Source organism: Tinamus guttatus, unplaced genomic scaffold (genome assembly GCF_059628265.1).
Source record: "Tinamus guttatus ecotype Peru unplaced genomic scaffold, ASM5962826v1 Tinamus_guttatus_pri_ptg000240l, whole genome shotgun sequence".
Taxonomy (NCBI): domain Eukaryota; kingdom Metazoa; phylum Chordata; class Aves; order Tinamiformes; family Tinamidae; genus Tinamus; species Tinamus guttatus.
In genome coordinates, this window is record NW_028288774.1 from 6,603,278 (window position 1) to 6,626,714 (window position 23,437).

At 42.8% G+C, this 23,437-nt stretch overlaps 3 protein-coding genes across 3 annotated transcripts; all 3 read right to left on the bottom strand.

The window, feature by feature from the left end:
• On the bottom strand, positions 1–4,748 carry CUNH11orf16 (chromosome unknown C11orf16 homolog). The gene is given in 6 exon segments (XM_088525941.1): positions 1–147; positions 626–682; positions 684–1,276; positions 1,952–2,180; positions 3,629–3,788; positions 4,582–4,748. Coding segments are annotated over 6 exon segments (1,353 nt in total).
• A 2,737-nt stretch (positions 4,749–7,485) lies between these two features.
• On the bottom strand, positions 7,486–8,489 carry ASCL3 (achaete-scute family bHLH transcription factor 3). Its single transcript, XM_010225816.2, has one exon. The coding sequence runs from the start codon at positions 8,238–8,240 to the stop codon at positions 7,686–7,688; it is 555 nt and encodes a 184-aa protein (XP_010224118.2). The 5' UTR covers positions 8,241–8,489; the 3' UTR covers positions 7,486–7,685.
• Positions 8,490–11,046: 2,557 nt separating this feature from the next.
• Positions 11,047–21,442, bottom strand: TMEM9B (TMEM9 domain family member B). Its single transcript, XM_088525734.1, has 5 exons — positions 21,335–21,442; positions 19,238–19,329; positions 15,504–15,612; positions 15,242–15,376; positions 11,047–12,211 (listed from the first exon to the last, which is right to left on the bottom strand). The coding sequence occupies exons 1-5, from the start codon at positions 21,416–21,418 to the stop codon at positions 12,056–12,058; spliced, it is 576 nt and encodes a 191-aa protein (XP_088381860.1). The 5' UTR covers positions 21,419–21,442; the 3' UTR covers positions 11,047–12,055.
• Between the last annotated feature and the right edge of the window lie 1,995 nt (positions 21,443–23,437).

Genomic DNA, 23,437 nt, shown 5'->3' on the forward strand with positions numbered 1-23,437 from the left:
TCATTGTGAGCTGCCTTCTGGGAGGCTGCTTGACAATTTCAAACATTGCACTCTGGTTAGTGGGGGTAACACACGGCCTGTCCACAGCAGCGCTGGCTTCGGATGCCAGCCTGCCCTTCATGTGTGAGCTGCCATGAATGCCAAATCCTGGAGGGGGGGAAATTATAGACATCTAAGCCCTATGAAGAATAAAACCTGAACTGCATTTGAGAAACATTCGTTTAAGAAGAGAACACATTTTAAGCCTGAAAATATTTTTTCAAGTGATTTATTCGGCATAGACTAGCTGTGAAGGTTAGTGAGGAAGTGAACATCATAAAAAGCATGGGAAGATGATTGAGAAGGAGCTCAAGAGGGGCATATCTATGCTTCTAAAAATGACTTGCTGCTCTGGTAGTTCTCCATTGGATGAGTTACTTACAGAGCATGCAGGAAAACATTACAAAGGGGAATATATTGCAGCATAGCCTGATAATTACAAGCCAAGCTTGTAATACCTAGACCAGGTAACTGCAGGCTAAGTGACTGTCCAGCTGTAGAGGGCACCAGAGCACACAGGTTATCTGCCTCTGGTCACCTCTTCTCTATGGGTTGTTTTGTTGTTTGTTTGCTTGTTTTAAGGTACCTGGATTACTAGGATGGGACTTGTGGTGGCTCCTTTGCCAGTATTTCCACTTTGGCCTTGCAGAATCCTTTAGCTTGGGCTTCTCCTGCAGTCTGGAGTCAGTGTTAACAGCCCTGTCCATCACACTGCGCTCAGCGGGGAACGGCTCCTGGTCACACTCTAAAGTAGAAGAGGGGAGAGATGCAGCGGCTTCTGCTGCTTCTTGTTTTGGACCTTCCAGGTCTAGAAGGCACAAAGAGGGTTTGCTGCTGGGCTCTGCCTCTTCCTTTCCTCTTGGAAGGACCAAGGAGTGGGAAGGAAGAGGCCACCAGGCCTCACTATGAGGATGGCAGCAGCAGATGCAGCCCCAACGTACTGATGCGCAGCACGGACCACCACGGTGGTGGTGAAGATGCGGCCAGCAGAGCAGGCCTTGCCTAGCAAGGGTACCTATGGTACAAAGAGGAATTGGGACTGTTACGGGACTGCAGGAAAAAATACAAGAGTTAGTGTCAGGATTTTCTCTGGCCTTCAAGCTGCTGGTGAAGGGCATGCGGATCATCTCTACAATCCTCTCCCATCGGCTAGGAGGGATCCACAGAGCAACACCCAGTGGGAGTTTCACTTTCTTGCCGTTCCAAAACTGGACCGTAATTTCTTCATCTTCTGCGGCTGTTGAGAGAAAAGATAAGCAGCATGAGCAGCTGCTCTGCCTGCGGCCGCTCCGGCCAGCAGTGCGGCCAGCTCTGCAGCACCTCCTCATCACCAGGTCATCAAAGGTGATGTGGCAGCTCAGACACTGTCAGTGCAACAACAGGCCTGGCAGTATATTTCCTCCTGTTTTTTTCATCAAATGGGCACATAAATGCTGACAGACCAATTTTGTTGTTGCTGCCAAAGTTAGCAGTAACACATCGAGAATATTTTACCAGTGTTTTGGTAAGTCAGCACAGCCTGACTGGCAAGCATGGGAAGCCAGAGGAGCTGTTGAAACCACATGCTTGGGGGATAAAATCACCCTGGGGTCTATAATTAAGCTAAGCACCTAGCCCAGACGATCCTCCTCCAAGAGGATCTGCTTCCTTCAGATCCCTCAGGAAAAGGCCCCATGCCCCACACAGCACGCACACCCTTGTCCCAGCAGACAGGAAATAACCCATTGGTAGGTCACAGCTTCCTTAGGGGTAAACTAGCAAGGTTACACACAGGTACCTATTAGCAAGTCACAGTAGTTCCTGGAAGCTTTAAACCACCAACTGAGCTGTGATTGAGGATTGAGTGCCCACTGCTGCTGCAGCACCATGCCTGTTCTGCAAGGCAAGGAAGGCAGGTCAGGACCTCCCTTACCTCGCAGGGGATCCCGTGTCTCAATGCCCATGAGGACAGTTCCTGGGCCGAGCCGCACCATATCTGGCTCCCAAGGGGCCAGCACTTTATCCCCAGGGAGCAAAGAGTGCTTCATGCCGTTCATGTACTCCAGAATATCATCCTCGGCTGCTTTTTGCACCCGCACGGGGGACTTGCCGTGTGCCACCACTGGTTTGGCCAACTCTACCAGAAACGTTCCTCTTTCGCCCTGTTACCGGGAACAAAATAAGAGTTCCTCTCAAGAACACTTCATTGGCAAATCATGCTGCAGCCTTTTAGGCCAAGGCAGATCACCAAGTGAGCGTAAACAGTAACTAAACAGGGTGTAGTATTAGCAAGGGACACCAAACCTGCTCAAGCCTGTTCTTTAGCCATGCCCTTCCTTGTTACATGCAACGTCAACCCACTGCTCTTTGGAGGAACTGAACGCAAGGCCAGCCAAGAGGCTTTCCATCAACATCAAATGCAGCACTGCCCTGTTCTTGAGCAAGAATAGGCCTTTTTTTCCTGTTTAGTTTGAAGTGCTAACAAACTAATGAATTAAAGCTATCACTGACATCTCTGGAAAGACACGGTGCCATTGGGGTGTAGCTGGCTTGGGCGGAGGTGTATACACAACACACTCACACTTTTCCTGTGCTATTGTTACGTGTCTACACACAACAGCAGCTAGTGCAGTGTCCACAACACCACAAGCACCGGCCGAATCCGGCCGAGTGCCCCGCACCCGCGGAAGGAGGCGGCCTGATCTCGGTGCACGGCGGTGCCGGGGCACACAGGGTTATGGGCTGGAGGGACAAAAGGCAAACTTTGCAAAACTTTGGAACTGTTGGCAATAAGCCTTGGGAGCAGGGTGGGAGGAAAGCAGAGATCTCCTAGCTGAGCTCAGGAGATGTGGAGGGCAGCAGCAGTGCACGCAGTGCTTAAAACCTTCTTTGAATTAGAGTAGCACGATGGACAAGAAACCCACGGGGGAGTATGACATCCACCGCAGCCCAGCCTGGTGAGAGTGTGCGAGATCCTCCTTGGAAGTCTCAAAGAGGACACTGCAGCACACTTGGTTCCTCTTGGAGGAGGGTGATTTCGCAGCCCCTCTGGCACTGATCTGTGCTGCTTTTCTTTGCACAGATTCCAGCTTCCATGCAAGCCCTGCCTCCAGACACGGAGTTGGGAAAGGTGGGTTAGCAGAGCAGGGCGCTGAGCACCACTGACACGCCGGTGTCAGAGGCTGTGCTGCAGTGACAAGGTGGCCCTGCGTGCCGTTAGGCAGCGAGCGAGGACACCCAGCAATCCAGCACACTAGGACACTTTATGGGGTTTATATAGCACGCAATGAACATAATCACGAACAGAGGCTGTCCTTGCCATTTCTCCTGCAGTTCATACAGTAGCTGAACCCCACACAACGTGTAAGGAGCTCCTGATCGCTCCTGTGACTGCTGGGGGACTGTGCCACCATGCTGGGTCTTTTCTAGTGCTCAGAGATACAAGGAGTGTTAACAAGGGGGACCACGCAGACACAGCAGGTTTTACCTAGCTCTTCTGTTGGAGCTCACTGGGTGACCCACCTGTATCCTCTGGTGGACCCATCAGCCTCCCCCTACACACACGGCATTGCAAACACTGGCATGAGCATGCAGAGCAGCAGTCACTCACCTCTAGCTCTTCTTTTACTGTACCATGGTAATAAAATCCATTGTGTTCCCCTCGCACCAGAACAGGGACATCCCTAGCTAAGGCAGCTGAGCTCTCCAAAACACTCGGCCTCTTCCACACTGTGATGTGGGCAGGGAGGCAGCAGCTAATCCACCGGCACCTCAAATTAAAGAAAACAGGTCACAGAGAAAAACTGAGAGAAAATAACTTCTGTATGTCAAGTGAAGAAATCTTATAACCTTTGAGAACTGGATCATTGCGCCTGACTTTTCAGCTTTCCTGTAAGTCACAGCAAGCAGAAAGAAAGAGAAAACTTACTTAATTGTGCAGAGGGAATTCCTTGCTCTTTAAGTAAAGACACCAGTGCCTGTTCTTGCAGGCCTCCTAGGCTTGGGATCTAGAGGAAACGTGCTTGAAAGATGCTGCAGTCCCAGCATAACCCACACTAGCTGCTTTGCAATTTATATGGCAAGCCAAAGGAGCCCTGAAGAGCAGGAGAGAGCAAGGGTAGGTCTGCAGCAGAGAACACTGCTTAGATTTACCTGAGTGCTAAGGATTTGTCACAGGACATTCCATTCAGGGAACATTGGAAAAGCAGAAAAGTGAAAATAAAGCTGCTGTTTGATGACAGGCTCAGGTTCAAAACAAAACAAAATCCCTGGCACACAGCACTGGAACCATTTCATAGAAGATGGCTGCTAATGCAAGATCCTTTTATTTATCTAAGCAATATAAAGGCATGTTTCCTTTGATAGCAGGCTTATTCTAAGCTTTGCTTTTCATAATCTCCAAAGTAGCAAATCATTTTAGCTAATACCATCTGAAGAACTGCTAGGGAAGAGGCGGGAAATGGTGGTCAGGTTTCATCAACCTAACACTTTCCAGGCTGTCTTATCCTATTAGATATCATGAAAAGGAACAAATCACAGATTCAAACAAGAACTTGATTTTACCTCCAGGGGCTGAGGGGCATGGGGTTGCAGGCCGGGTGCACTACCACAGAGTTCCTGCAGCAGGGGCTGGTGGTAGGTATGACGTTGCAGCACGAGACTTTGTCCAGAGTCGTCACTGCGCTGCAATACTTGTGATCTGCAGGCAGAAATCCTTTTGAACGAGCCATTCCTGCAAGGGCAGCTACCTGCAAAAGCAAAACATGATCTGTGGGTACTTGAGAAGAGCACAGGCTACATATCGGCATTTTCCTGCACACACAAATGGTTTCCAGTGCACCTCAGGACTCCACGACTTGCATCAATCGTTTTCAGAAGGAGGAAAAAAAAAAAAATCCAGACTGGAATTTGGCCGTATGAACCCATATCACTAACGTCAGTGATTTTCAGTCTCTCAACATGGTGAAGTGACAAAAACACCCCAAGATATTAGAAATGCTGTGAAATCTCCAGAAGACCAATGTCCCCTCCTTCCTCCAACTTTTTTTCCTTCTGTAACATTCATCTTTCCCTTCTTACACCTATGCTCTCCTTAAAAGCGTCTTTTACACTGGCCTAGGCAAACCTGCCCTATTTTACATCTATGGCAAAAACTCCAGCTAGAGATGACACAGCTGAGTAAATGTGACAGTTTTTCAATGTAAAGCTAGATTCCGGTTGCCTGTTTTCTTGTCTTATATTTATAGTGGTATATTAAAAAGAAATATTTTGATGTTCAAGCTGTCCTCTCATGTCATGTTTTACAACAGCCAGATTATGGCTTGCCATGGGGAAGAAAGAGTGGCTCAGATTTGACAAGTGATAACTATTCAGAGCCTGTCACCATGAGGTTCATAACGCAACCAGTAATGCAAAAAGAACTAGTAGACAAGCTTCGATCACAGTCTTTTTATACCACTTAGAGAGGCTTTGCATGCTCGCAGTAAAGCTGAATGGAAACATGAGGAGATACAGATTTGAAGTGTCTAATTGACTGTAAAAAATACAGTTTAAGCTTTCAGATTAGGCACGTTTGAAAATGTTTAGCTTTGAATATTTTCTTAGTCTTTTAGATAACAAAAATATACAAACTTAGCATAATTTCTATGAGTTTCTACCCACTCTTACTATATATAACAAAAAAATACAGCAATTCCAACAACAACCAGGAGTACATGAACTGCTGTAAAATGTGCCTTGTAATGATTTCCTCATTTAAATATGCTCGCTTATTTCATAATTATGCAAACTTTCATACTGTTAAACAAAACAAGCTGATAGTTTCCAAAGAAATGCATGGGTCAGTTAATTTGAAATGCTTTGTACGGATTGCCACAGCTTCTCGAGAGCCAGGCCCCCTTAGCTACGTATAAAACAGGACAGGGGCAAAGACAATCCATAACACTTTAGGAATTTCTAGATAGCTCCAAGCAGTACTAAGCGCAGCAGGATTTTGAACTTACCAGCTATTGATAAGGTTGAATGTGGACACCTTGGACACGGTCCAGATATGGAAGCTTTGTCCTCTGGCCTGCTTGATGCAGGAAACCATTCGCTGCCGCTGTTCTCCAGTTACTAAGGAGGTTGCCACAGACAGCGCTAACAGGAACTGACGTGTCCCACTTAACCACTGAAGGTGAGTGGGACACGACTCCGGAGGGGACCACTTCTCCACCACTTCTCCACACCGTTTTGAACCCCCGCCACCACCACCGCCAATTCTATGGATCCAGAGATCCCTTTAAAGTCTGCCAGGGCAGAGAACATCATGAGAGGAGGGTACAGTGTCCACTAGTGGTTTTTTGTGTGGCCAAAACAACATTGTATGCAACTCTGTGATTCAATTAAAACAAGCAAGCATAGGATGCTACAAATATATTGGCCTAAAACGGGGACAGAAAGGTTGAGGCTGAAACAAGCTGGGGTCAAATCACTTCAGAAGTTTTCCCTTTGCATAGTAACAGGAGAAAAAAAAAGAAAAACAAAACAAACAACAAAACAAAACACAGGAATTCTTTCCTTTTTTCTTCTTCAAAGTGAGTATCAAAAAAAAAGCCAGAATATCATGGAAGAATTTTCCTATTAATCTCTGTTGTGATCTCTAATCCCCCCTTCCTCCTTAACAAATGCTAGTGCATGAGGGGATTAATTGCATTTTGCAGACATTTTCCGATTCCTGTCTATACACGAACAGAACAGTGGAGATGAGGGGCTGCATTGAGGCTAAAGCAGCAGTGTCTGTCGCCGTTTCCCCTGCCTTCTGCTGCACCCACACATTAACCGCTCTCACGTCCCCAGCTGCATTTTTGTTTAGCATCAACAAAAGAGCCTTTACATGTAGCAAACGTGCAGAACGCTTTGCAAGTCACAAGCCAAATTCTTAGGCATTTTCACATAAATCTGTTCTAGATCGCTTGGCTGAAGCTGCCAGTAGGTAGCACAAGGAGACAGATCAGGAGAGGACATGTCCACCCCAGAGCTCGGCTGTTATCAGTGCAAGTGCTAAAGAATTCATACAGCAGGGTGTAGTTTGCAAGACCTGCTGCTGCCAACCCTCTTGACAAGTTTTGTGAGCAGCTCCAGTCATTGCAAGGGCACTTGAGCTGAAGACGAATCCAGCTTTCAGTAGAATTTAGGACAGGCCAATAGTTTTTAATGAGTAAAAGTATTAATTAATAAGGAAAGGATAGAATTGCACTTGCAAAACATTATGCTCTAAGTTTGTAACCGTGCTTGGGAGAATTGCTCTCCTCCTCCCCACCAAGCCAATTTATCCTTCCTGCTCGCTTCTAACAGCATTCCTAAGGTCTTCTAAAGTCCTCCTTGTTTCGTAGGAAAAATAGAAGCAATTAGAAGAAAAATGTTTAAGGAATTGCATGCAGGAATAAACCAATAATGTAACTGAAAACAAAAGGAGCTCAGTCTCGCTAGCAGAAAATCTGTATTTTATTTAAAAGCATGTAGGGTGTGATGGTATGTAGTTACTTTCCTGGTATAGGTATGCATTTTTGGTTTGGTAAGAGTTTTAGACATGATCTGCTCTTGAAACGTGCCAAGAACACGCGTGCCACTGCTATAGTGATTATTAGGTTCCTGTGCAGGATAACTTTTGCTTGCTTTGGAAGAGCTTAGATAGTCTTCAAAAACTGGTTTTGCTTGTTAGTTGCTTTGGGTGCTTGGCTTGGTTCCACGATCCTTTTTTCTGGCAGTGCAGCTTCATTGTACAGAACAGACTGTAGGTGGCTGATGTATCTTATGGCAGCACGGAGAGTCTCTACTTTACTGAGCCGCTTCTCCAAGTATTCCTCAGGGAGGTGGTGCCTCAGTTTGGCATATCCTTCATTGACACACTTAACCCTCTGCCTTTCCCGTTCATTCCTCTTTCTGATGAACGCTGGCCCGTAGGAGTACTCGCTTCTGCCGTAGCTGGAACAGGGGAGTTGATAGGGAAAGGTGCAGGACTCGTTGTAGAAGCTTTCCGTGATGAGATGCTCTGGCACAAAGGGAACGAATGACAAATCCTCAGAGCAGGTGACCTGGTTTGATGTTTCTGGGTACACGTGAAACGTAACCATGGGGTCTGCACAGAAAGACCTGGTCAGCGGCATGCACTGGGTGTCGCCACGGATGGACAACTGGTCCATGAAGTCGCAGTAGCCTTTGCCATCCATTAGGTTCTGCATTTACCCTGGAGATATATAATTACATAAGCTTAACAACTCCTACTGAACAGCAAAGAAAAGAAAACAACATCAATCAACTGGACTTAGCAATACTTGGCATTATTGGCATTTCCAGGACAGGTTTTTAACGCATTTCAAGGATTTTGGAATGATCTTGGAAGATCATAGAGCAGACCATATTCCATTTCAACACACGGGAGGGTGCAAACCTACAACACAGACAAAAGATTTGAAGAAAATCAAAACCTCCCAAAGGATGCAGCAAAGTCTCCCTTGCCCTCAGATTTAGAAAGGAAGAGGAACTTTCTCCATATCTGCAACACAGATCCTGCTCGGAGTCGACTAAAACTTCCAACACAGAAAACACAGGCCAACATCTGAGATGCTCTTTACTTTCTGCTCCCTCCAAAAAAATCAGATCAGCAATTCAAGTAAGGGACTCCCTACCCTCAGCAAAGTCTTCTGCAGCATGCTGCTTGCTCTCTCTACTCACTTGATGTCTCACTCGCTGTCTTCAGCAGACAGCAAGCTTGCTCAGGCAAGGCACTTCAATCTCAACTTTAGGCCTGTCAAGTTACTGCATTCGTTCTGTGCAAAAGGTTTTACAAAAAGGCTAAAAGATGAATTCTGGCTAAGCCTGGCATCTCCTTGGATCTCCATGTTCCTGCATTTACCTGTATATTGAACACAGATACAGAATATGATAATATTAGTAACTAATTTTATTTTGGAATCAGTATTTTATTAGTTGATATGAAAAAAAAATCCAACCGACCTCAAAACATCACAACCTGATCACCTTCCTTCGGGTACAAACTATTTTACTGAGGAGAAGTGATTCTACACACTGCTAAGAGCATGGCTACAAACCTGTGATTTAGAGTAGTCCACTAAAAACAGCAGACAGCTTCTTAAAAATACACGTAAAATAGCCAATATTTTAAGATAATAATAATAAGAGTGTGATTCATTCTCCTTGATGAGGAACAATCCCTGCCTACACAGAATCCAGGCAGACCCCAGCACTTTCCTACCATTCACCTTTTCATCTACACACTGCTCTCTAGAACACCTAATTTTTGTTATGCCCTCTGTAATGGAAAAGCCACCTGAACATTAAGGAGGCTACGAGAAAGACACATTGCACTATTTACAAGAGCCTGAACCAAGCTTCCAAGTGTTCAGACCAGAGTCCCACTACATAAATGGGGTTTCCTTTATCCTTCATGATGACATGGAGATAATTTAACAAGTCTCCTAATAATTCCGCATCTGCCACTTTAATAGGGAAAGAATTATCACTGAGGGGCCTATCCTCGTACCATCTGCCATCAAAACATGTCTGTATTCAGTGTGCCTGATGTTTATAATGCAATAGATGTCAATACAGAAATCTTGAGCTTATAGCATGTGCTCACACAAGAATCTTAAAAAGAGGCTTCTTTAGGCAGGCCAGTAGCATAAATATGCTTTCATTATAAATTACTAGACATGCAAAAAGATCCGAAGTGAACACACATATAACCATCAGAAAAGAAAAATAGCAGGCTGTCATCTTTTTTACTTCATTAATATTACATGTTGGGTTATTCTCTGTTTTCTACTGCAATGTGATGTAAAAAAAATTACCACAGAATAAACTGTTACAAAGCAAGAAAAACCTTTAGAGCAAAAGTGTTTTTATGTAACAAACAAAACCAACCAAAAAAAACTCACAATGAGATACTTGCATCATTGATTGCCTAGCACTGACACTTCCATGGCAGAGCAGCATTCCACAAAATCTGCCACCTCACTGTCTGCAGAAAGTGCAAAATTCAGGTGCTGTAATGGTTTTCTTATTAAAGGATGACAGACTCACCGATCTTCAGATGAAAGTAAAATCCAAGGAAACAGGACGTGTTATTTTAAGACTGATGAATAACATCTGGATGATATTAAAGAAACTAAGTTATATTTTCCATTTTTCATACACCATATTTAATCAAATAACAGGCCATATTAAATGCAAGTCATTTAAAAAAGCTACAGAAACCCTCATACAGAATAGCTGATAGAAATAATTTAAGAAACACTGATATTCGGTGAAGACTCATTGCTAGACAGAGCAACACGCAAGTCTCTTACCTGAACTACGTCGCTTGTTCCGCTGAGTCAGTGATGACTGTAATTTATAGTCCATTGACAACATGCAAAGTAGCTTACAGTTAGATCTGCTTATTTCTGGTTTGGCTTTGCCACCCACACCATACCTATAATGGCAACAAATCTGGCAGTGAGACTACAAGTTTTCAAACTCTATTGAAGGCAGTTGGATTTCTTCAGGAAGTAATCGGGAATGCATTTTGTTTCCATTCTCCTGCAGCTCGCTGAAGTGGCATTGTCATTTACTGCAAATGTTGCTGTGGAACAGCCCTGTTTCCATCCCTGGTGTGAAAGAATTACCTGCACAGGTGTCATCAGTCTGTTTTCCACATCCATCCAGGCTGTTGATTAAGAAAGCCAAAACTGCACTTGGCATGCCCAGCCAAGAGCACTGGTCTAGAGACTATTTCCTTTGACACAGGAATTTCAAACTGTTGTAAGGCAATTAGTCACAACTATAGCTAAATTTAGGTCAGGGGTTACAAACTGTTTTTTTTTTTTTTTCAGTCAGCCATTTGATGAGCCATTCCTTCCCTTACTCAAATTCTGAAATACACTGCAGACTTCTACTCTGAAGCATTTTCAGAGAAATGCTTTTATATATAGAACTAACATGTAGGATACTGAGGGAGTGAAATGACGACAAAGATACTACACGCCCTTTTCTTCGAAAATCAGCTTTATCTTTAATTATTACATTCCAAAGGGGATATATGAAAGCCTGTTATCTAGCAACTGTTTACCTCAGAGAGATGAGTATGGAGTCACAGATTAAAAAAAAAAAATACATCTAATTCCCAGGATAACAGATGCTAGAGAAAGTATGTGCCTTACACTATCAGTGCACACAGATGCAGAAAGATTTTTATAATAAATATTTCATCATATACTAACTCCTGAGACTTTACCCATGATAAGAAAAGGAGCGGATTTTAAGAGTTATCACGCATACAATATATTAAGCTATCAGAGCAAAACAGAACAAAAATGCCAACACTGTCTTAATACGCACTGCATTGGAGTTTATCTACATCACAGTACTTGAAGTATGCAGCTCAAAGAATCAGTGCCCATTTAAGTTTTGTCTCAAATCTCCAAACATCACTTGATGTACAGCATCTTCAAAATAAGAGTGCAGGAAATCAAATGATGAACACAACCATTCAGAATTTCATTCTCCAATATGAAAACTGCACTGCAAGATTTAGATTTCCAGTACCTAGCATAAGTCATCAGAAAATCCAGGTATATTTACAAAAGGTCTTCATGTAAAGTGATTAGTGAGTTTTAAGTAATTACTGTGTTCCCAGGTACTTTTTGACCACATAAGAAGTACAGAGAAAGACAGAGTTAAAAATCACCATAAAGCCACAACTCTAAATAGGGTACCACAGTGACAACCCAAGACAGCTCAGGACTTTCTGTAGCGTCTTTTGTTTTTTGTAAGATTTGTTAGTAAAAATCATTTGAAAATGTAAAGCTTTTTAGCTTTCAATTAACTAAGTTTATTTTAATACTTGCCACTCCAGTACATTCTTTCAAAGTCCAAATACTTTTTTTCTATCAGTAATGAACCAAAAGAGAGAACCCTTTTGAAGTGGTAGGATCAGGAAGACATAATTCAGCTTGTTCAATTAGTCCTTCCTTGGAGTTACAATTAAGACAGACAATTAACTCAGCACAACGTGACGGTCAAAGACAGATTTGCGTTGCTCTTGGACCTGTAACTTCCATCGCTGTTGAGCGTACTCCACTTTATTCAAGACATTGGCACGACTCCGAGAACGCGCCAGCACATCGTGGGCATTTGCAAAAGGCTGGTGATCCTGAAATGGCAAAAATTAGCAGTTAGTGCTCAATAATTCCACTCAGCAAGTACAATAGTATTTTTTAGGCAAAACACAAGCTATTTAACCAGCTAGTCAGCCGATATGGCAAACTAGGCGTGTGGCAATTAGGACTGTACTTCAAATTTTCATTCAAAGTAGCTTCCACAGGTTTGCCAAGTAGACCAAGCTTCACTGCACAGCCAAATAGTTATATGCTGCCCAGAGCCTTGACCCCATTCGTAGCTGCTGGGGTAGAAGCCTAGAACAAAGGCAGAGACTGGGATCTTGCCGTTATCATCACGAACGCACTTCACTTGAGTGCTGACTTAAAGCTTTGGTGCTCTGCCAGCTCTCAGTCTTTTACTGTAAGGCAGCTTGGGATGTTCACACAAAGATTCTATATAAAACCAACACACTCTGATGTTTACCAAACTAAACCCATTGTACAAAGCTGTCTAAAAGCAAAGTGTAAATACAGCTGTTTAAGTGACAAAGAGCTCAACAATAACTGAGCACTTGTTTAATATTTACTCTGTCTGTTTCCTAACAATACCTGCAAAGCTGTATTTTCTTCTAATAAATAAATCTAAGTCAGAAGCAGTAAAAGTTGGAATGGAACCTCTTGTGTTTGTCAAACTGCCTTCAACAAAGTCATGTTTTTAAAGCTAATGTCAGAAAGTCACGTGTGCAATGTATAGTACAAATGAAAGAAGAAAACCAACATGCTCTGTATTAAACAACTCCTTTGAGTTGTATCTGCAAGTCATCTTCCTTTTCATTCCCCAGAGATTTTTGAAGTGTTTACATTAATGGATACTTTATTTGTAGTATGTTGCTGTAGTAGCAATCCTAATTCTCTGTAGTGCAGAGATTATCATTAAGGATACCTGCTGGAGTGATGCCATCAAGTCCCAAAGACACATGTAAGAAACATGCTAACACAGAACAAGAGACAGCCCCTGACCCAAAGAGTTACAATCTCCCTATAAAAAAAGATTATACAGCTAGACATATCTATAACAGGAAGTTAACAGGAAGTAAATCACAGTGAAACAAAAGCACAATAGCAGCATGTTTCCACCAAGAAACACAAGGACAAAAAGAGAGCACAGGAAAAGTTAGACCATACTGCCACGCCTGACAAGCGTGGATCTCAGCTCCAAGGCTAACTACTGTCAGTAAGAAAACTTAAAAGAAAGAAGGTTTACAGATGTTCATCAGTTGCCACTGCTGTCAGTGGGCAACAAGAAAGAACAAACAACTGCTTACAAAGACTGGTATTTTCTGAGTCAGACAAGGATTGATACCTGAAAAACTTGCAAGAGGAAAGACAAGAAAGGGAATAAGCCATGAAAGACCTTCAATTATTCCACAGTTACTGTCATAGGAGAAGGATGAGTGGGAAAGGAATAGCAAGAACTAGACAAGAAGCTACTACACTTTATTCAAAGCACTGCCGCACTAGTGACTCTGCGAGCATGAGACAGGACACGGTAACAGACAAAGCAAAGCATGAAATTGGATAAAATGCATGCAAAATTTAGGATAAATTCATTCTGCAGTTAACTAAATCCTGTTCTCCCACAGGATATTATTTTTCTTTCACCCTATACCCAGAAAACTCCACTCCAGATTTGGAGATATAGTAATTATTTATCCAACGGAGATACAACTTACAGCACAAGCTGATTTGATTTAAGCAGAAATTTGACTGTGAAATATCTTAGGACATTAATACAAAGACATATTGAATATATCTCCACATAAGACATAACCAAGCACAGAAAGCGGGTCACAAGAAATACAGAATGTGAGGGAATAGGAATAGGGTATGAAGGAAATAGGAATAAAGCATCTTCAGATGCATTATTCCAAACACTAGCCCAAATCTGGGTGACAATCACACATTTCTGCTGTGAAATCAAGGTACAAGAAGAGGCACAGCTGATAAAAGCTATTATCTAAGAAAAATGCTTAATTTAAAATTAAAAGAAACACAAAACAAAAAAAAAGGACTCAGAATGGCTGTTATGGCAGATGAGGAGATGTAGATCTAAAGAATATGCTTCTCAGTTTTCTGACAATGACAGTTCACATTACAAAACTGAGTGTGATCCACTTAAAAAAACACAATACAGGCATAACATGTACCAAATTTGATCCCTTCAAATCTAGGAAGTCACTGAAACAACAGGCAGAACTATTGGGTATTTACAAGCATTTAAATAGATTTTCTAAGTGTTGTCATCACACTATTGTTTGACCATGACCAAACTAACTTATCTCTTCTAACAGCCTACTATTTGAAGGAAAACTAAAATATTCTTAAGGATTCCATTGTAAGAGATTAGTAAATACTTTAAGTCTTTAGCTAGGTCTCACTTATTTCAAGAGGGCTTACTAAACTCTAAAGAGTTCACATTTGCTGAAAGTTTTAGCTTAAAACAAATGGAAAAGGGGTTTCATAGACTGAGTCTGGGTTTAGAAATTCTAAGTTTACTGCACACTTGAAGGGTACTTCACAAGTAAAAACAGAACTCAATGCAGAAACAACATTGGTGGTGTTATCAGACTTTAGAAACTCCTTTATCATTTCAAGCTTTTTGACACGACATGTTGCCACCAATCTGGCTGTCAACTTAGAATACTTTCCCCACATTAGTTATTGATGACAATTCCCCAAGGCTTATAGATTCATAAGTTTATAAAATCCCAGGCAGTTGCAGAGCTATACTCCATGCTTTTATACTTTTCCAAGCGCCTCTTCAATACAAAGAGGACGGAATAACTGAATAGGTCAAGTGGCAAGGGATGTCTGGAGACCGCCTGGCTTAACCAGTGCGAGAAAAAAAAAAAATAGTGGCTTCAGAGGTCAGCATACAGCCTTACCATTCCTGTAAAGAATATCATCTCCCTCAGGAAAAGAAGCTAAGTGCCTGGCAAAAAGCTATCCATCTCAATAAGCTAACAAATAACCATCCCAGTCTTTATGCCAACTCAAATGCGTGTTCACTCAGGTGAACTCACCCCAATATCTTCATCACTCTGTATAAGCTGGGAATGTCCAAAGAGACGTCTCTTCAGTATAGGCTCCACCAACGTAAGGTAAACCATGTACAGAAGAAGTAAGCCCAAAATGGACAGATATATGATGATCGTAACCTGCCCAATATAAAATATATGCACAATTCATGCCAACATCAGGACATTATCTCCTCTAAAATGTGTCAGACCTATTTACTAATTGTTTGACATATTTAATCTATAGCAACAGAATTCTACTGTTTACCTTAATTGTGACAGAACTTCTCTCTTCATACTTGCATTCACAACGTAAACAGTACGCTTCTACATCAGGTCCGGGGACAGGCATAGGTTCAACCACATGAAGACAGTCACTGAAGAAAAAACAGAAAGGGTTCTGGGTTGGTTTTACCCTACCTGTTCCTCTACGCAGGCAGACCTCAGAGCTTCAGAGGTGGGCACCTCCAGTGGCATGAGCAGAGAAGTCCCCTTTTGTTAAGTTACGCTGTTATGAACTATAGGCTACCCTGGTTTAACAAAATATTGCACCTCAATTATTTTGCTTAATTAAGAAAGATGCTATTGACAAGCTACTAAACATGTTTTGCAAGAACTTTATGTAAATACAGATGTTTACATTTTCATTGAAAAATACAAGATGCTATTGTAGCTAGCCTAACACGTTCAAGGATTTGAGCTTGTTGATCAAGAGCACAGTAGAATCCCAGAAGAAATGCATCACTTGACACTGACACCACATGAAAGTAAATTCCATCTATAACCCACTTCTTTATTCATCATACTTTAAGAGCTTTATTCTATCCTTCCAGTGTCTGAAGGAAGATTAACATCTTTTTGGTGTTCATGAACAGAAGTCTTGTTTTTACTGCCATGAGTCACTGGCACTAAAGAAAAAAAAATGAAGTCATATGGGTTGTTTCTATAAGCAGCATTATGGCATATAAGCATCATTTAGTTTTCAGCACTGGACCAGGATGCAAACGCATGATTTGATTTAAACGATTACAAAATATAAGCCAGTTCTCAGGCCAAGAAGCACAAATGAGAATTTGAGGGCATTCTCCACCATACTAGCCAGCACTTCTGCCAACAATTTACGTAATTCCACCCCTTTTGCTGACTCAGATTGGTCATTTAGAGTTCACATCCTAAGCTCCTCCTAGAATGCTGTCCTTACAGAAGGAACCAGCTTTCGCCTCTATCTTGGTTAGCTCAGTGTTGGTACAGTCAGAAGCAAGTAATGGAGTGCCTGATGTGACAGCAGTAGCTCATGATTGTGCAGTGGGATCTGCTACATTAAGATGACGCAGAACCACAAAAAAAGATATCAGCTCATCCCTTCTGTTTTGTTTGTATTTCTTTTTCAAAACGAAAACTATCAAACTTCTAATCCATTCTCTCAAGAGAAACGGAAACTTTATTTTTCCCTACTTATTTGTGATTGCAATTATGGTGTCCATGCCACAGTGCAATATTGAACTACCAAAATCAAAGAACATGTAAGTTATAACCTAAGTAATTTCATAATTGCTGCATAATTCATAATATGGCAAGCTTATATCAGTGTGCTGCTTAAGAATAGTGGAAAGGCTGTTATTGTACGTTATCAAATATTGGGATCAGCATTTTTTCTCTAGTTCAGTGTTTCAATTTGCTCAGAAGCGTAAAAGTTATAGAAATCTCAGAATTTAAATAATGTATCTCCTTGGTGTAATTTTATTGTAATTTTAAAAGAAAACATGAAAAAGGATGATTCTTTACTGAAGGATATTCCCATTCCATGACCTCTGCATTCTCCTTTCATTAGTGCCTACAATAATAGCATTAAGAAAGGGTCTTCCTGTGTAAGCCAGGCTAGTTTGAAGTGCAGGGTCTGCGCAAAGAGATTTTCCTTTATTTTCAGCTAGAAGTCAGTGTGTTCCCCTCCCCTCCAAGCCCACTCCTCCCATGGCAGCCAGCCTCTGAACACGAAACGCCAACAGATTTCTCTCAAAGTGGGTTATTTAAACAAACACGATGTTGCTAGGTGCTTAGACACCTCTCCGCTTGCCTGGTGCGTCAGGGCTGGCTGCCTGCAACGCTTCCCGGCCTGAATCTAGAACAGCGACTGCTTTCAGTGGGATCAAAGCACCACCAGCTCATACTGGTATCACATAAAGCACTCACCCACCAGTCTTTGAAGCTTGAAGAACTGAGCACTTCAAGTAAAAGAACTGAATCACCTTAGTAAGAATGTCGCCATGCATGATTTGGGTTGAATATTAAAAATTAATTTTTAATTTTATGTCAGAATAAGCCAAAAGCTAAGTCAATGTTATACCATGCATAATTCATAAAGACACTAAAAATCGACCTGGCTTTTGTCTCATACAAATGACTTACATAAATACCAAAAGGATTATGTTTATCACTCTGTTCTATTCAATAACAAGTCACTTACACAGATGCAGGAGTCAAAGTACAACATTAAATTTCTTTATTTAGTGCTCATGAACTAGCAATTAAGCCTTTTAAAGGCAGGAAGACGACAACCTGAAGATCAAAGCCATAAAACATTCCCAGATGGTCACCTAATACAGGATCTCCACAAAATAGATTTTAGGAGATTCTGTATGCCTCAGTATCTTTCACCACAAAATTACTTAAGCCTTCAAAGCTGGCTTTTCCTTCAGTCAGTTCCAATACTGAATTGGATGGAAGGAGGATCTTCTCTGCCAGTAAGTTGCATATCAAGCAAAACCCACCAAAAATCCATTTTCACTACAGACAAGTAATGAGCAACAATACCAATAGAATTGCTACTCTGAAATGCTTTTTGCAACTGAATTCCCTCAGCATGTTTCCGCACTCTCACAGCAGAGCTAATATTGTTAAGTTAATCATATGGGACAAAAATAATAACTTTTATTAGACTGCATTTTATGCTCACTTATACTGAATAAAGATAAGATTGAAATTTACTATGTTTCTTTCTCATAGTTCCTCTGCAAGCATTTTAGTAAATTAAGACATGGCTCTACACATACCTGTATCAGTAAGTTTATTTCTATAATTACCTCAGTGGAACTGTTTAGGAGCATGAAGCTTTTTCAGTATCAAGTTGCTATCCTGATGCTGCTCAGGCTGGTAATCTTCAGGTATATTAGGAACTAATAAAGAGTTAAAATACCTAGAAGTATTTCACATGTTTATAGGTTAATTTAAAAATTTCTGACAACTTCAAGCACCAAGCTGAGCTCAAGTTACAGCTTTTTATTGGTATCATTCACACAGATGATGATAGCTGAGGTGAAGTTACACAAGAGATCTAGGCCAATGCACATCATTTCCATGCCCCTTTCATCTCCATCCCCTCATCCCAGGCCGGGCATGTCCTCAGCCCTGAAAGAAGTCTGACAGCTGCCACAGCTGGCATGAACTGTGCCAGCTGTGCCAACGTGCCCAGCTGTGGCATGGGAAAGCAAGGCGTCTCCCTGTCAGAAACAATATTCTGAGAGACAGCTCAAGCTGTCTCATGTATCTGCACTCTCCGGTTGTGGAAACAGCCCGGAAATAGAACAGAACAGAATCTTCCAGAAGTAATCTCTAAATGACAGGGCAAGTTTAAGGGTAGAGGAAGAACAGACAACTCCCCTGAATCCTAGTTCCAAGGCCAGGCTTCCTTGCAATCCTATAGACAATTTCAAAACACTGAATTCAAACTACAATAACCCATTCTCCTCTACTATTTTTCAGTCTGAATAAATAGCAAAATATGCAAGCAATCAAAACCAGATGACAGAAGAGGGATTACAAGGGTTCTGGGCCTTGTCCCTGGCTAGAGACAAACTCCGGAATGCTTTTAAAAGTAAAGTACCAGTAAGTTAACGCAAAAGATGAAATTCCTCAGCCTTCTTACAGAATACTCGCACATAATCACAGTGAAGTATGACTTTAACCAGTAGAACTCATCATAATTTTGATACCCCATAAACTCACCAGTCTTTCTGTGAAACATTTTTGTTGTAAATACGGCCAGAATGGTCTTTGTAAGGAGGACAGATGCATTTACACCGGACATCCTCAGAGTTCTGAAAAGTAAGCAACACATTCAGAACAAAGTATCATTAATGACGAAGCAGGGTACAGAAAGCACTATGCTGATGCAATACATTAAATATTTAACACAAACTACTTGCAAGTATCTCTGAAAAGTCTTACCCAGAATTTCCTTCACAGAACAACCACCCTTCAAACATATTGAGAAAAAAAAGTAAGCAGAGCAATTTCTCAAGTAACACTGCTCTTTCAGATAGCAAATATATTCTTCCAAAGAAAAAATCTTGAGTTGAAGTTCACTTTTCTTTTTAACCATTAACATATTTTAGGAGTCACTCATGCTGCTATAGTCAGCTATTCAATTTATGTATAGTACAGACAGTGACTAGCCTTAAATGAAGAAAAGAATATTAATCCCAAATAGAGGTTGCCAAAGAAGCCTTTCTGGATAATTCTGCATTCATTTACCATTTTTCCTGAACAACAAAAACAACTCTGTAAGCAAAATTATTAGGTGGACCATAATAATCTAGGGCCCTCTTAAGCAGCAACAGCATACCATGTGGTAGACAGAGAAGTACAAACTGGGATATCACGTAAAGGAGGAAGAAATGTGAAAAAATGACGCAGGCTTGGAAAAGTAAGCTTTAGGGAAACAATTCAAAGACTTGTATAAGCAGTGAGAGGCACTGCAAAAAGAAGTGAGGACAACTAGCGTTCCACAATTATGGAAAGTAAGAAAGAATTAGCATCCAAAGTTCACATTTAGACTACTTCTGGAAACAAAAGAATTCCAGGAAGAGACTACTTTGCGTATAATCAAACAAGATAATTCCTTTCTCAAACTGCAGAAGAGTAGAAAATCCTGCAATGAGAACAAAGATGATGAGCAAAGAGTTATAAATGACTGCTTTCTCAAACCCAAATATGAGCAATATATTTGAGGAAACAATAAGAAGACACAAAAGGTAAACTTGGCCTATTTGAAATTCAAAGTAGCTAGGAGATTGCCTTTAGAAGTACTGATACTGAACAGTCAGGTCAGAGTAACGCTAAACTCGACCAGAAAACCTTGATTGCACCAAGCTCTTGCCATAGGAAAGTCAAAAGGTTAATTAGCACTAAAAAGGACAAACTAGGGGTAAAGCTGATTTGGCTATTTGGAATATTTTGATTAGAAGATACTATGATTTCACTGTAAGTCACAGGGACAATAACATAGCCTAAACTCCACAAGGGTTAGCAAAAGGAAACTTAAAGACACTCTGCTCAGATAAGAGAGCAGCAGGCAGAAGAGCCAGCATGGACGAAGAGAGAAGATGAAAGCACTTGGACACGTAATGCTGAGCGGAAGTAGAGCACCAAGCTGAAAGTAATATATGACAGCTGGCAGATCTCAATTTTCTTTTTATACAGTCAGTCAAACAAAGGGAGTTTTACTTCAAACAATGCCTTTTCAATTACTATGCAACGACTTACAGTTTCATATGACAGCATCTCAGAGCACTCTGTCAAAACTAAATAAAATGCTATAAACTTAAGCGTCGCGCAGAAACAAGTCCTAATAAAAACAGACGAGACTCGGTTATTCTAATTCTTGCCATATTTAACGACCAACATCACATACCTAGCTACAGCAATCGCTACCTTTTCATCAAGCTCATGGGAGGATATCAACAAGAAGCAACCGGCCGTGCAGCCGGAAAGCAGCAGTCCCGGCTCCCAAGGGGCAAACCGGAGCCGCTCCCAGACCGGCTCTGGGGCGGACACGCACCGCCGTCCTAGGGGATTCGGTGAAACCCTCCACGCCTCGGCCCCTGGGGAAGCGGCAACGGGGCTGGACGCCCCATTCCTGAACTCCACGAAAACGAACACGCAGTTAAGGGAAAAACGGGTAGAAGAAACGGGGGCGCAAGGCGTGTGGGGCTGAGGAGGGGGCGCAAGGCAACCGTTGGGGCACGCGGACGACGGTTGGGGCGCGCGGGGGGTGACGGTTGGGGTAAGGGACTCGGCGGTTGCCGTTCCCGCGCCGCTCACCTTGGCCTCAACGCCCAGCGCGGCCAGAGTGGCGAGCGCCAGCAGCGAGCAGAGTCGGGGGCAGCCCCCGCCACGGGCCGCCATGTCGGGCCCCAGCGCCGGGCTCGGCCCGGCCCGCTTAGCGCCGCTTCTCCCCGCCGCGCCGCCGGGCCCCGGCGCCCGCCGCCATCACTTCCGCCTTCCTCCCGCCTCACGTGAGGCGGCGTCCGGCCGCCAGGGCGCCTCGCGCGGCCGCCGCGGCGCCGCAGGCGGGTTCCGGCCGCGGCGGCTCCTCCCGGCCGCGGGGACCCAAGGCGACCCGAGCCCGGGTATCCCACGTGTGTCCCAGCCCAAGCGTTCCCGGTGCGTTTCCCGTTTGCGGGGTCGCATCTCCGCCTGGACACTGGCGGCGGGACGCGCTTCCCGGGTGGCAAGGCTGGAGCCCTGGCGAGCGTGACCCGCGCTTGGGGGAACCAGGGAAGCAGCAGCGTCGTGTGGGTCGAGAGGTGCTGGGAACCTGACACCCTGCCCTATCGGTTAGGGTAAAGCTAAGCCTAAAAATAAAATTAGTACTGATCATCCCCGTGAAGAACGCTATGGGTCAGTTAAAAATCACAGGAGTATTGAAATGTATTAAAAGTGATACTAAGTAGCGTTTTACATGGGGACCAACTTGCTGGTAATGAGTTTTTCAATGGCTGAACATAGAAGGGCAGTATATGTATTTTTAATGCATTTTATAGATAGATAGAGGTATAGACAACAGGTTTTCTCCAAGATAATGTCCCTGGGATAGAGTGATGTTTCCTCTTTTTCTTGCGGTTATTAGTTATTGCCACCCAGAAACAGCATTCGCCTTCTTTCAGAGGGGCAAAAAATGTCCACGAGAAGCTACATTTTCAGCTGCAGTCCTCTGCAGTTTTGAATTTTCCTTCCTTCTTTGGACAGGAAGCTCCCATGGGATGGGCCAGCACTGCTGGACCTACCTGGCTCCAGTGGGTCCCTGCCTGGGAGCCAGTGCCTCCAGTGTTCCCCATGTCTTCTGTCTTTTCTATATCTGTTTTCTGGCCTGAACGGCTCAGCATCAACACTGCACATTGTGGAAGCCTTGCTGTCTTTCTCCTTCTCCACCCTCCAGTAAGTGGCCGCAATTTCACAGGAAATAAAATAATCCTTTACATATAGTTCAGCTGTATTATTATACTTGGCTTTAATTCAGTAGGTTGCATAATACTAATGATGTGTCAGGCACCTGGGTGAAGTAACTTGAGTTACTATAGAAACACAAACACTTTTATTTAAAATTCAGGAAAAATTGCCACCAGAGTACTATAATGAGCACAGATCAGATTTCAACCTCAGCCAAACAAATCATCTGTCTAATAACTGTATCTGCACTGAAAGCATTTGGAAGCGTGAAGGTGCCTCTCTGTCCCTCACCACCCACACTCATAGTTCGTGATTGGCAAATTGATTGCTGAGTTGAAAAAACACAGCGCATCTCGAGAAAAACATGGATCAGATTTTCAGCTGAAGTAAATACATGCAGCTTTGGAGACATCGCTCTGAGTTTGGAGCGGCTCACTGTGTGGAAAAGATTGCTAATAGGCTGATTCATGTGCTTTTTTTTTCTATCACCTGGATGATTCCTTATGCACAGTCTATAAACCCACTTTTCTGGCTGCTGAAACAGCCTTTGGTATCTCTGAGCCCTGTCTTGGAGCATCTTTAAACCCAGGGTCTTGCCTGAAGAAGAGGAGCCTGTCAGCAACAGGCCATCGCCCAAGGGAGAGACTTTTCCTCTGGTGAGCAGAGCCCACCCTTTTCTCAGAAAACAACAAGCAGTGATTTAGTAAGCAAAACTGCTAGATGAATTACGAGGAAAAAATACTGGAAGATTCTATTTAACGTTTAGATTTTTTCAGTTTCATTCATTTTTGAATTTTATTTTTCAGCATGCCAGTGTCAGAAACAAGACCATTAAACTGCAAATGCCATCCAGTCCTTTAGAAATATAAAGGTAAGGCTGATTTTAAGGCAAAAGTGACTGTCCTGACTATGACAGCCCTATCTGCTGCTGCCCTTCAGCTATGCAGCCTCCCAAGGTGCTGAAGATGGGTTCAG